General features: G+C 46.2%; 1 protein-coding gene across 1 annotated transcript; it reads left to right on the top strand.

Moving 5' to 3' along the window:
• Positions 1-3,658: 3,658 nt before the first annotated feature.
• GRSF1 (G-rich RNA sequence binding factor 1) lies at positions 3,659-13,269 on the top strand. The gene is made up of 10 exons (XM_075150405.1): positions 3,659-3,847; positions 4,297-4,441; positions 5,329-5,484; positions 5,827-5,967; positions 7,437-7,566; positions 10,055-10,215; positions 10,365-10,489; positions 11,188-11,323; positions 11,531-11,614; positions 13,129-13,269. The coding sequence occupies exons 1-9, from the start codon at positions 3,659-3,661 to the stop codon at positions 11,587-11,589; spliced, it is 1,242 nt and encodes a 413-aa protein (XP_075006506.1). The 3' UTR covers positions 11,590-11,614; positions 13,129-13,269.
• Positions 13,270-13,454: the final 185 nt, after the last annotated feature.

The following is a 13,454-nucleotide window of genomic DNA, read 5'->3' as shown; positions in this document are numbered from 1 at the left end:
TTTGGCTGTATTAGTAAAAGCAGGCATGAAAAGGGTCTCGGGGCACTTTTAAACAGACGCTGTCAAACTCAAAAAAATACTGCTGATCTTTCTGGCACATTCATGTTGGGACACGCATAACCTCCGTTCTCTGTTCCCACCCATACGCTTCCTTCTACCCACAGAATGTTTTATTTTAGCGGCAAGTTAAAATTAAATGTCTGTTACTGCAGCAGTCAGTAGGAAACACTTGGCCTGAGTGGCTGTCAGGAGAAATGGTTACGTAATGTGTACATTTTATGTCTCGCATTAATATTGGTCTATTCGGGATGGCTAAGGGTCACATGAAGTGCTCGCTCAGACACTGCCGATACAAGGGACTGGCAGCGTGCTGCAGCCTTACGTAAGAGTCGAACTGCTCCGTTGCTCCAGGAAGGGCAGAGCGAATGCACCCGCGGCCTCACATCTGTCATTTTGGTTTATCCATTATACTGTGGAGCTTAAAGAATTACTCTGAAAGGGCCCTCAAGCTGACAAAGTGCTTTGGTGCTGAACTGAAGTTTCCAGCTTTTGCAGCACAGCTCGGTAAACACAGAACATTCCAGCTGAAAAAAGTTCAAAAATTAAGATCACAATACTTAATATGTATGTTATCGGGAATACAAAAAAAGGAAACAAAATTTTGTTTTGAAATGTAAATAATACAGCATGTAAATACTAAGCTCTGTAAACATTCTCCCCACATTCTATATTAAACCGATAGCATCCATCATTTTTATAATTGGGTACTTGTTTGTAAATTAAGGTAGGGGATTTGATTTGTGAACAAGCAATACCTAGAAGACTAATGATATAAATGTAGTGAAGCATTTAAGTATAAATATCAGATCGAACCTGTGGTAGGTACTTGGTAATTATTCTCTAAAGAAAATGCAACGCATGAAGAAATTACAGCAACTGTGAGGTTGTTATACAGTGGTCCCGAGAGTCACCATAATTCTGGAGCCGAGTACAACTCAGCAGCCTTGTTACTGCTGGACTGTAGAGAGAATAATAAATTCGTCCCTCTGTTGCCTTCAGCGCTGTTGTAGTGCTCAGGTATGTGTCATTCCTGCTACAATGTTCATACACTTCAGTAATAATGTCTCAGAAATAAATTACGTGTGGAGGACCTGCTCCACAAATGTCAACAGTGTTTATGGTATGGACACCGTCTGCAAGGGGTTCACGCTACTGAAATTTATCCATGCAAACTATGCTCTCCTTTCTGTTATCCAGAGTTGGTGGGCTCGCTCAGGCTAAGCACGCTATCTCCTACTGAATGCCAAGACAGTTGCAGATGAGCAATTGTAAAACAGGCCCATCTTTCATAGAAAATGTTGGAAGCCCCACTGCTCGAGTAACTTCAAGCTAAATGAATAATTCTGCAAAACACCACAACAGAATATACAGTTAATTTTTCTTGATGACAGATTACACAGAGGGATAAGGAATGTTTCCCAATATAAGATAAGCATTTGTTTTAGTATCAACTCAGAAGATTTTTTTTTTCCTCTGATCAAATTAAACAATAGCTGGTATTAATTATTCTTAACAATAAGTTGTTTAACATTAGGTATTGAAAAAGGCGTCTTCCAAGGTAGATAAATCTAACTTCTTGGTCAACAGCAGTATGGAGGGGCATCTCACGAGTATTTTTATTTTTACTTACGGTAACAGATTTCCTCTCATAACTAGACTTCATTCAACATCAGTTCCGTCGAGTGAATAAATGCAAATTCTATTGTCCTAGGATGATTTTTTTTTTCTGATCATAGGTGCAGAGGCTTGGATCCCTCACATTTGCTAAGAAAGCTCTGAGATTCCTGGAAAACTTCAGTGCCAACAGATGCCCAACAAAATGGTGCCCTCTAAAGGTAATCCGCACACACTGACAACCTATGAGACAAACAGCAGTGGGATAGTTTTTACTGTACTTGGGAAGCAAATATATTGAAGGAAAAATGGGTGGAAGACGTGCATCTCTTAAAGAGACTCTCCCTTGCGCTCTGCTTCGTTCACAAGAGGAATGCACGTAACATTCCGTTGGTCCGTAAGATTCAGGGATCTGCTTATTCAATTAAACTTAAAGCCAATCTAGATAAAGATAAGTATTCAAGATGAATTCCTATAGTTATCTTAATTTTTTGCTCCTATAAAATTTGCTTGCTTATTTAAAGAAGGCTTTGAAGAGAAACCTGACATGTAGACCGTGAAAAACTGGAATGTGAGCCACTTGAGCACCGAGGTCAACATTCCTTTGAAAATGTGTATAATACGTGATTTACCTTGAAAATTCAAAAGAGTTGAGAGTGCTATTGTCAAGAGACTGTGCTATTATCAAGATAATAGTCTGTCATATGAAAGTTTGTTACAAGAAATAGTTTATAAAAGCAAAAGCCAGCAACAACGAGATGACCTAAAATAGTTTGTTAACCTTTTCAAAACAGTGATAAGAAACATTCAAGGCTTCTGAGAAATTAATGGGTTGGCAGTACTACAAGCTGAAAGACTTCTGTTGAAAAACCCAAGACCGTATTTTGAGGGATAGTTAGCAATGGCTTGAGATCGCAACTCTTACTTGGCGATCCCAAGACTAGAACTACGGGATGCCGGACAGAAGAGGAAAATCTTCCCTGTCGTGGCTGTCACCATCTTCCTCATGCTGGGGTCCACATGCCAGAAGGCCTGGCACGTCCTCTTTCTGAAGAACCGCTCGGATACCTGCCTACATACCCTGGATCTGAGCCTCCACTCTCCCTCGGCTTCCTCCACTGTTGAGTTTGTTTTCGGCTTGTCTTTTCTCTTCCTGCTCATCTTGCTTCATCACAAAAATTCTTCTTCTGGGTTCAGCATGACCTACCTTCCGCATGTGTGCACTTAGAAGCCGGTGCCGGCTCTTTCCGCCTTATCCCTTAGGCAGATGCAGCAATAACAGCGGTTTTTCCAGATCGTCTGAAAGTCGTGTGTTGCTCGCAAACAGGTTCAGCCAGTACTGCCTCTAGTACGCAAGACTGTCAAGCTAGGATGGGAGCGAAGGGGAGAAAATCATCTTTCTTATAACAGTCTACAGGGGAGGGGTGTAAAAGGGTTGTCGTGCTTAAGTCTGACTTAAAACTGTACCTTGTAGATACCCTGTGGGGTTGTCTTCCTTCCCGTTTTGTTTGATAAAAAAAATACAGTGGTGATGGAAACTCCAAATGCGCCTAAGCCAGTAATAACTTGTGAATCCCTGAACCAGGCTTCTCTGTTCAACGCTGCCTCAGCTAACACGCGTTTCATTCACAACCCGTCTCCTGCAGAGCCTGAACGCCCTCTGCTCGGCACAACAGGACAGGAGACCACCCCGCTGCTCTCCCGGCCGGCTCCCCCCTCGCTGGGGGCATCGGTTCGCCTCCTTCTTTCGCGCCTGGAGCCCTCCGAGTCGGGAAACAGCAGCCGCCGCCTGGACAGAGGGGTGAGGCACGCCCCGACCCCCGGCCCCTCCGCCCGCTCACTCCCAAGGGCCCCTCAGGCGGCCGAGAAGCGGAGCGGGGTGCGCGGCAGCCGGTTACCGGGGAGGGGGCATCCCGCTCCGCCCGCCACCGCCGGCGCCTCCTGGGAAGGGGAGGCGGAGCCCCCGCGCCCCCGCCCGTCGCCCATGGCCGCCGCCGCCGCAGCGCGCCGCGGCCTGGCCGCTCTGCTGCTCGGCCGCCGGCCGCCCGTGCCGCCCTGGCTGCGCCCGCCGCCCGCCCGCAGGCTCCCCAGCGCCGCCGCCGCCCTCGGGCCGGGGCTGGGCGCCCCGCGGGCTCCCGCTCCGCTCTGCGCTGCCCTCCGCAGCTACAGCCAGGTAGGGGCGCGCGGGGACGGGGCCTTAAAATGGCGGCGGCGCGCGGCCGGGGGAGGCGGAGGGGACCGCGCCGGGCCGCTGCGCGGGACGGAGCCGGGGGGTCTGCCGCCGCCGTCGTTGTGCGGGGGTCGGGCAGCCCCCGCCGCCTTGGTACGTTGCGGGGACGGCGGCCCGTCAGCGGGGCCGGAGGACACGTGCGAGAAGGGCGGCCGGCAGGGCGAGCCCCGGGGCAGCAGGGCCCCGCGCCCTTACCCCGCAGCAGCGGGGAGGCGGCTGCGGCGTGCCCCATGTGCCCCAGCTGCATCGCCCTTGCTGCTCCCTGTCCCGACCCCCCACGCTGCACAAGGCCCACTTACCCTGCACGTACCTAAAAAGCTGAGCGTGGCCGGGTACCCCTGCTGAACGCTGCACGCTTCCAGTTTTTTATTTGGGGTTTTTTTTGGTGACAGGTTACAGATGTGCCATCCGAGGAAGGTCACCTCTCAGCGCAGGAACAGGAGTCACCCAAGACAGAGCATGAAAATGTCTTTCTCATCAGGGCGCAAGGATTCCCCTTCTCGTGCACCGAAGAAGATGTGCTTAGCTTTTTTGATAGTATGGGAGTTAATTTTCCTGCGTAACTGTTAAGTGTGGTGTTATGGAACCCAGTAGTTAATGATTAGTTAACAGAAAAAAACCTTACAGATCGTTAGCCAGAGAAAGATGAGTTTTTAATATTGCTGCAAAATTATTTGTGATTTACACATATAAAACAAGTAACTTACAAACTGCTGGACAATGAGTCGAAACTCATCCTTATGGCATTTAATATTTAATTGAGCACGTCTTTCCCTTCTTAGTCGACGTCTCCACAGTAAAGGCAATCCAATTCGAACCAGTTCCTTTCAAGACCATTATGGTTGGCTTTTTCCCCAACTCCCCTCTTTGAAACAAACTGGAGTGGTTTTTACTTATTAGTTTGAACTTCAGTGTTGTTTTCTGATCCTAATTAATAGGCTTGTGCATACCTTGGCCGGGCTGATCCCTCCATACTGTAATATTATGATGCATCCATGAGATCCAAGTTCTTAAATGGTTTAATAACCTGCGAAACTAAATAAAGTCAATTTGAAGTTCTAGGGAAAAGGAAAATATAGCAGGCAGAGTATAGCTATAAAGACTGAAAGACTGTAGCATTTGTTCTTGATTTCAAATAACTCACAAACAATGAAGTTTACCAACAATACGAGAATATATATTATCCAGTTATACAGCTGTGGAAGCTCACGGATGGCAAAACAGTTTCTTATCTGTGATAAGCATTGTGTGTTAGAGTTAAGGTTAGAAATAGGCATTACCTATTCTTTGTTTCAAGACAGTATTTTGCACTGCTGAGTGGGATAGCTCTATGCAGCATATTCAGTTTTCATCTGCAATTCTAAGACCCCCCATGTTTGATGCAGTTGCGTATGTTTCTGTATCGTGTGTTCCTTGATTTCTAGGCTGTAGAATTCGAAATGGTGAGAACGGCATACACTTCCTCTTAAACAGGGATGGGAGACGCAGGGGGGATGCCTTGATCGAGCTGGAGTCAAAAGCAGATGTCCAGAGAGCCTTGGAAAAGCACCTGAGATATATGGGCCCACGCTACGTGAAAGGTGGGTTTGAAACGACAGAAGTTAGTTTGGAAGAAAACTCGGGATAAAAAGAGTAAGAACTGCTTGAATAATAAAGCGGGCTGGTGTGGAGAGGTGCAGGATGTGTAACGGAGCAGCAAATTAGCCAACAAGGCACCATTAAGCCAAAGCTTCCCTAGGCTGGACAGGAAAAGCAAAGTGGCTTGTGTAGCGAGGAGCACCGTTGCAGGACCGTAGAGTATGGGGTGGGGGAGGGAACATGCAGTTTTGCGGGGGGGAAAAGCTGCGTTGAAGAACGCCTGCAGAGTGCCACCTTCTGAGTACCATGGGGGAAAACATGTTTTGTGCCTGTATTCCTTGCAGTTTTTGAAGTACACGATAGCGATGTAGAGGGCTTACTACAAAATCTGCGGGATGAATCACAAGCCATAAATGATGGAGTTGTACTACTCAGAGGCCTTCCATTCAGCTCCACTGAGGATGATATTGCGGATTTTTTCTCAGGTAACTCGACCTAGCCTGTGCTCTTCGGTTATGAGGCGTTTACTTCTCCAAGTTGATGCTTAGATAGGCTGTTGTTCCTCTAAGTGAGGAAAGCAAAAGCACGTGCAGCCTTGAACACCTTAGAACACCTTAAACAGTCTAAGGAGTTTATGGCCCCCTGCAGCTCGAAGTAACCAAAGCTTTCTGGCTGCAAGCTTTTCTTCGCATCTTTGACTTTCTGCGGGTCTAACCTAGGATCAATACTTGCAGTGCTCTTTTTTGGGGCCAGGGGAAGGAAAGAGAGAAACTTAGATCCTGTTACATGCAAGTGGATTGCTACCAGTGCATAATTTTGCGAAGTTAAGACAGGCAAAAATGCCGGTATGATAGTTACAGTACAAGGGAATACAGTGTGGGTATTCACAGCTGTATAACCATGACTGTTAGATGACGTATGCCACTTAAAACTGTTAACTACAATTTTTTTTTTTTTATTACTGGCTTGTTCACAATTGTAAAAGTTAACTGCACCAGTTCTTAGCTGAGCAAGTATTGCACAGTATGTGTGCACACACTCATGTCCCACAGTCCGTGCTAGAGCAATCCAGGTGGTTGCTGCCTGCATTCATTAGTAAAAAAGCCTTTCTAGGTTTTGCAAAATAAATTGACATTTCCTTAGGTAAAGTTTAAGTTGTAGACTAAACCAAAACCAGTTCTTCCCCCCAACTCTTCCACTCCAGGTAGGCATGCACAGAGTCCTATAACACTAAGGCTTATAATAACCACCATAATACCGAAAGCAAAGGCCACTGATAGTACATTTTTCAATCGATAACCAGTAGTTCAGTGTGTTTGAAGGCATCTAGTAGCAGAGTTACCACAATGAGATTACTAGGGCAGCATTGTGGAGCAAGTATTTCATTTCTTCAGGAGCTTGGGGAGACCCTATGAGAAAGCAATAAGATGCAAAGTAGTATGCAAAAGTATTCCTGGGGAAAAAGAAAAAGTGTAGCAGCCCAGGCCAGCGTGCACTCTGTATCATGCCAGATATAGTTATTTACTGGATTACAGGCTCCCCAAAAAGACGTATGCAGCACAAAAATTGAAGTTCAGTGAATTTGACCTGGGTTTTAAAGAGATGGGAAAAAATTAGCATCATAATAAGAGAAAATTTCAAGAACATTTGTGCTCTGGACCTTATTGTCTAGAACTTGGATTCACTTGTTACGTTGTTAGTTACTTGAAGCCTTGAGTTGATTCATTAATGGCAATCAAGCTTTCTGTGAAAATGAACTTAAACAAAGCAAATAAATTGGAGTTTTTAGAAGAAGTTTAAACAAAGTTATGTAGGCCAGCATGAGCAGTTGTTTCAGAACTATTTAACTGATTAGCTTGTCAAAAACCAGAAGAGTAAGGGAAGAAACGTCTCTTTGAGCTATGGCACAAGTTCCTGACAACGTAAATGCCGTTTTTTCCTCACCCCTCCATAGGTTTGGAAATAACTGACATAGCTTTCGTTTACCGGGGAGAAAGAAGAACAGGAGAAGCTTTCGTGCAGTTCGCAGCTCCTGCAATGGCAGCTAAAGCCCTGTTACGACACAGGGAATACATGGGAAATAGGTAGGTGCTTCACTGGGGTTCACAAGGGCAGAAGAACATGGTATGAAGCATGCTGTGTGACTTAGAGCTTGCTTCTTACCAGGTGAAACAGCTAATCTTAGGCTATCCCATACTCACATTATTATTAAGGAAGCTTCTGCCTTTATTACCCATAAGATCTAAAACTCAGACTTTAGATTCAAATTTCAGTAGAAATCACAGCTAAATCCTTCTCATAGCAGTGTCAGACTGTTACTTTGTGGCTTAAAACAGTTCTTTTTTAATGGCATCCTCTGAAATACTCTGTGTAACCTAAGCGTTACCTCCTCTGGGGATGTTTTCTTTAGAACCTTGACAAAACTGGAGGAAAGAAGGTGAAGCCTTTTGTAGGCTTTTGTGCGCTGCAGAGGCACCTTCAGCGCTCGTAGCTTGAGGGAATTTGGGGCCTCTCAGAGAAAGTCTCAGTTCTTTTCAAGTATTCCTGGAGGCAGTCTCATCCCAACAAAAATGGGGCGATAGCATTCAGAGCGGGGAACACTAGATAGACACCGCCTGCCCAGTCACAAGTGCATGGGGATCCTGCGCCTCCTACAGACATTGGCCCCTGCCAAATTTCCACCAGGTTCCCTGGTGCTGTCCGCAAGTTTGGCAACCTTCACTCTTTCCTTCAGCCCAGTACCAGGCACGGTCAGTGTCTCCATTCGGAGAGTACAGTCCGCTCCACTTACCACTCGCCTCTGGCTTGAATCCATTCCCAACATTGACTGCTGGCTGACACCATGGAGTCTTCTGTGTCTGGGGACCACATCCACCTGGGCAGTGCTTCTTCCTCAGGAATCCATGTTTAACCATTTTCTGCCAGAGCTCTGAGCCCTCTGCCACACACTTCTCTCACAAGAGCCTCTCTCAAGCAGAGGCATAAACCACTTTTTCCCAGAATCTTGAGCTGCACTCAGGAAAAAAAAAAAGTAAGATTGCTTTTAACCTGGTGAGGGTTTTGATTTTTTTTAATAACCCACTAAGTTCTCTTTCTGAATACCAGGTAGTAGAAGACCTCTCCAAACCTTACCAGTTCTCTTAGGCAGCAGCAATTTCCTTTTTTCTATTTTCTTATTTCCTGTGCCTAGCCTACCTTTCCTTGTGTTTGTCCCCCCACCTATATTAAAAGAAAATGGCTGCTCTGTAGGTGTGCCCAATAATTGAATTAACTGACAGACTTCCCTGCCCTCCAACAGAGATTAATTAATTCTCAATCTGCCATTAATTTTTTCTTGGTCACAGTCGAGGCGGAGCTGATCTGACTCACCTACCCGAGCTCATATACCTCTCTTTCTGTGTGATTAGCCAAGAAACCCCAGTGGTTTCGAAAGTGCTGACAACTTGCTCTCGTTCATTCTTCCTAGGTTATCAATTTTATCCAGAAATGGCCTTCAGCTGTGCACAGTACGGAGCCTGGGTTCATGGGGGCTGAGCTGTAAGCTCTGTCAGCGTGGGGTTACTTCCCTTACTGTAGCCGCTCTCCTTAGGAATGGAGGAAAGCCTCCTTGGATGTCCATATTCTCTTCTTCCTCACGTTATTCCTTCAGTGCTGTGGAAATTGCCTAATTTAACACTGCTGGTTAAATTGCTGTGAGGCCCAGCTGGTACTGTTGCCAGCTCCCTCAAAGATTAGCACAGGCAGCTCTGAGTTAAGAGGTTCTGGGGCGGGTAGATAGAAATAGAAGGCATTATAATGTTATACTTTGAATAAACCTGCAAATAAGGGTTCGCTGTTGTTTTTTTTCTTTCTGCAGTCTAAGTGGGATCTCGCTAGAGTCCCTTAATGTTGCATTACATATTGGTGTATTAAACCCACAACTTTCACAGATACCCTGTCACATTTTATCCCATTAATTTCGTAGCAATATGTAAAATCTTATGCCTCCACTGAAGTATTTAATAGGACCTTGTGCATATCCTGTGTCCACCTGTTTCAGTTACCTGTTCTGGGGTTGGGTGTTTTTTTTAATTTGAGGTTTGTAGAGATGGGAATAGTGCAATTTGCAGAGATGCAATGAGGGGAAAAAAGCCTCACGTACAGGGCTGCTCAAAAAGAGATGCATACTACTGAAAGAAATAGAAAACATTTTTCAGAGGAAATAAATGTGTATTTCTGCGACAAAACAGAATTTTGCCTTGTAAGCCGTTGATACTACTTTTACAAGAACTTTGTATAAGGCTGTATAAAACTACTTTGTATAAGACTTTGTCCAGACGAAACGGGTAATCTGTCTCACGGTATGTGGGTTTGTAGAGGAGAGTGGCTGTCACTGCAAGTTGAAAAGGGCTTTATAAACCTAACTGTGCAATTTCAATGAATTAATTCTTCAAAACCATTGCGTGCCGTACCATGGCTCTCACTCCTAGTACGTGAGCAGAGCTGAGACAGGAGAATGTCATGAAGGTACTTTCTGAAAGTTCTTTGCGGAGGTGCAAGGTGTGCCATGTAATACTTTCCTTTGAATTCTAGATACATAGAAGTGTACGTAAGTAGGAAGCACCAAATGCAAAGGCACGTGCCTTATGACAAGCAGATGGTGACCTACCGCCAAGCGAGAAAAGAACGTGAATCCGTTTCTGAAGAAAGGGGACTGAGCGACACGGGAAGCTCCGATGCTGAAAGAGAAAATAGTGAGTCCCTGTTGTCGTGCGTGTTCTTTGAGGCCTCTTCATTTTACCCTGGTCGTCTGCTGTGAGCATGACCCTGAGTGTTTACAGCTTTTACGTGAGGGCGGTGATAACTGCAAGCGTTAATGATGTTTTTTTCCTCCGTACCGCAGAATTGTGCAGGGAAGGAACGGAAAGCTCCGGGCACATTTTAGAATCTGGGAACACCTCATCCCCACTGCACTTTGTCCACATGAGGGGTTTTCCTACCCAAGCTAGTGCCCAAGACATAATAAATGTGAGTAACAGTAAAACTATGAATGAAATCTGTTTGTCAGTACCAATGCAAACCCTTGATTAATTGTCACAGATGAAGCGACATCAAATTTTTAATTTATCTGTGTCTGCGGCGCGGCTTCAGGCTGAATGCATTTGGAAACTTGAGCTTGCTGATGGTTACAGGGTAACCAGCTCCCCAGGGTAGCTGTGGCCTCATGGGCACAACAGTGAACGCTCGTCGCCATAAATAAGAATGGATTAAAGCTTGCTAGGCTGTTTTAATATCCGTCACTTTGACTTGAGTATGTTTGTATAAATTATAATTTTAGCTAGATTTCAGAGTAGCTAGTTGTACAAAAATGAATTTCAGAATCTTTTTAGTATCAATTTTACTTCATTTTAATAGTGTACAGTGTCACAGAGCGAATGTACCTGCATTTAATGACTTTTACATGCACATAACGTGTGCTGTGTGAGGATTTTTATTCCTGTCAAGAATTACTCTGCCAGGAGCTTACAGAGGGTGGGAGGCTGCGCGCCGTGGGACAGATACCATGGGTGTGCCTCGGCTTCACCCCAATGGAGAAGCGGGGCCTTTTGCTACTCCGCCATAGCTGGACAGGGTTTATGAGTAAAAACATCAAGTTTCTCAGTAATAGGGTGCGTTACTGTTCTGTTGTTTGTCACCAAACTCTCCTTTGTTTTCCTCCTTTTCAGTTTTTTGCTCCGCTGAAGCCCACAAGGATCACGGTAGAATACAACTGCCACGGAGAGGCCACAGGAGAAGCGGATGTGCATTTTGAGAGCCAGGAGGATGCAGTCGCTGCAATGGCTAAGGAGGGGTCACAGCTGCGTAAGTAAAGAGGATCTTACAACCCCAAGACTCAGATCCTTAGATCCTTTGGCACAGCTTGTCAAGCTACTGTTAACACCCTGTGCAAAAGGATCGTCTTAAATGTAGATTTCCACATTCCCTATAGTGTGGCTTTGCGCAAAAAAACCCACCAGTAACACACAGAAGTCACTGAACAGAGCCTGTCTCTCTCAAACTGTTCCCCAGAGTGCAGGGCCATTGAATTATTCCTGAATGAACATCCAAAGGCAAAAGAAAACTGCTAGTGACGGTGGCACGGTCTCAGATTTGGTAAGTGCATCCTTTGTTGTTGGTCCTGTTCCGTTTTTAGCAACGTGTGGCTCAGGCTTACTAGTTCTGATACTTCGGAATTCAGCTAGCTTAAAGGCTAAAACTGAGTGGCTGAAGAGGGTCATCACAGCTAACCTGAGGTCAGGCATCGAGCCGGGACCCTCTGGCCTGCGAATGCAGATCCCGTGGGATGAAAGTCCTGTGGCGAAGGGGCAGCAGCTCCTCTCTGAGGGTACAGCCAAAGGTAGCAGTGGTTGCTGCGCTGCCCAGACACGGCACAGCTACGCAGCAACTTGCCTTTTCTGTAGCTGAGGCCTGCTGGAGCGTGCAAGAGAGTTTTTTTTTGTTTTCCTCCCCTTAAAACTCTGCTAGTGTGATTGAGTGAAGCTTCTGGTGGGGTTGTATTCCCTGGCACGGAAGAGGAAACGTGGCTAAACATTTTCCACGGACGTGGTTCAGCAGTAATTGGTCTTTTGGCTGGGGCAGGGAGAATGTTACTTCAATTACAATGGAGTTTGACAAAGTAACATTCGTCAGGTTTTTTTTTTTTTTTCTTTTTTAATCCATCCACTCTTTCAAAAGCAGGCCAGTAGCCTAGCCAGGCTCGGTAGTCAGCCTCTTTTCAATGCAAACAGTTCGTCATGTTTTTTCACGATGTTAACCTCGGGGTGGGGGGGTCCTGTAGTGCGGTACTTTTTGCCTTGTTTGTTGCACAGAAACTGTGCATCTCTCCTTGCTGTTTACAAGAGAACTGCAGGCTGTGTTGGGTGTGAGCGTGCGGCAGGCAGCCCTGGGGCCGCGGCGGGCACAGCTTGTTGTGGCAGTTCTTGCTGTTGAAACATCATGTCACGCTCCTTACCGAAAACATCCCTCCCTGCTCCCAAAGAAGGGTTTCCCGGTCTACAGCCATGAGGCAGGATGTTTGTACCAGGAAAGACATTTCCTGTGACCCTTACGGAAGGCCCTGGCCATCTTCTAACTAACTCTTTCATTAATTCCCTTCTGAAAGCGTGGGGGGTGATGGTTGCCGCACCCCGAGGTCCTGCCCCCCCAGCTGCAGCAGGGAGGGCAGGCACCCCCCCACTGCCCCACAGCGCAGCAGCCCTGCAGCTCTGCATTTGTGATCTTGGCCAGGGGTAAGCTCTGGGGGCAGAGTCAGGATGCACGCCTGGCTGCAACCTGCATCCCGCGGAGCCTCCCTGCCCCCTCGGCACAGGAACATCCAGAACAGTTTCTGGCCCCTGCGCTGGGACACGGCCCCAGCAGAATTAAACACACACAGAGCCCCCCACCCCGTGTGGGTGTACTGCAGCCCCACGGGAAAACGTCTTACCTGTTGTAGCTGTTTGTGTCATCTTACCTTTGTTGGTGAGATCTTTCAGCATTGCCAAATTCCACTATTCTATTATTGGAGACAATAACTCGGAATAAAATGCAGTGGTGCGTTTGAAAAAAGGAAAGCAGTAAGCTGCAGGAGGTAGTGATTTTTCTTTTTCCTCTTCCTTTCTCTTTAGGCCAAAGCGAACACATTCCGTGGGTATGAGCGTAAAGACCGAGTACGAGTGCCGCTGCTCAATAACAAGGATTAACTGTATAAAATTTGGTTTAGCGTTGTGTAAAAGCATGTAATAAATTGTGCTGACATACTGTGGAAAGATGGTCTGTTGCTAAAGCAAAAGCAGCTGTACTGGAGGAATGGCAAATGCTGCAGGACGGAGCAGTTCTATTCTCCAGCTGCATAATGGTGTAAAAAGCATTCATAAAACACCAGTATGCGCAATTAACAAAACCAGAGCGATTTAAGATCCTCATATCCAGAAGTCAGCAGGCGCACTGTGTA

Source organism: Calonectris borealis, chromosome 4 (genome assembly GCF_964195595.1).
Source record: "Calonectris borealis chromosome 4, bCalBor7.hap1.2, whole genome shotgun sequence".
Classification (NCBI taxonomy): domain Eukaryota; kingdom Metazoa; phylum Chordata; class Aves; order Procellariiformes; family Procellariidae; genus Calonectris; species Calonectris borealis.
This window is presented reverse-complemented; position numbering and strand designations above follow the sequence as displayed.

Excerpts from the sequence above, each read along its gene's own strand:
- GRSF1 (XM_075150405.1), top strand. The coding sequence starts at position 3,659 with ATGGCCGCCGCCGCCGCAGCGCGCCGCGGCCTGGCCGCTCTGCTGCTC. Across the intron at positions 7,567-10,054 it reads AGGGAATACATGGGAAATAG|ATACATAGAAGTGTACGTAA; the intron begins GTAGGTGCTTCA and ends TTTGAATTCTAG. Across the intron at positions 11,324-11,530 it reads TAAGGAGGGGTCACAGCTGC|AGTGCAGGGCCATTGAATTA; the intron begins GTAAGTAAAGAG and ends ACTGTTCCCCAG.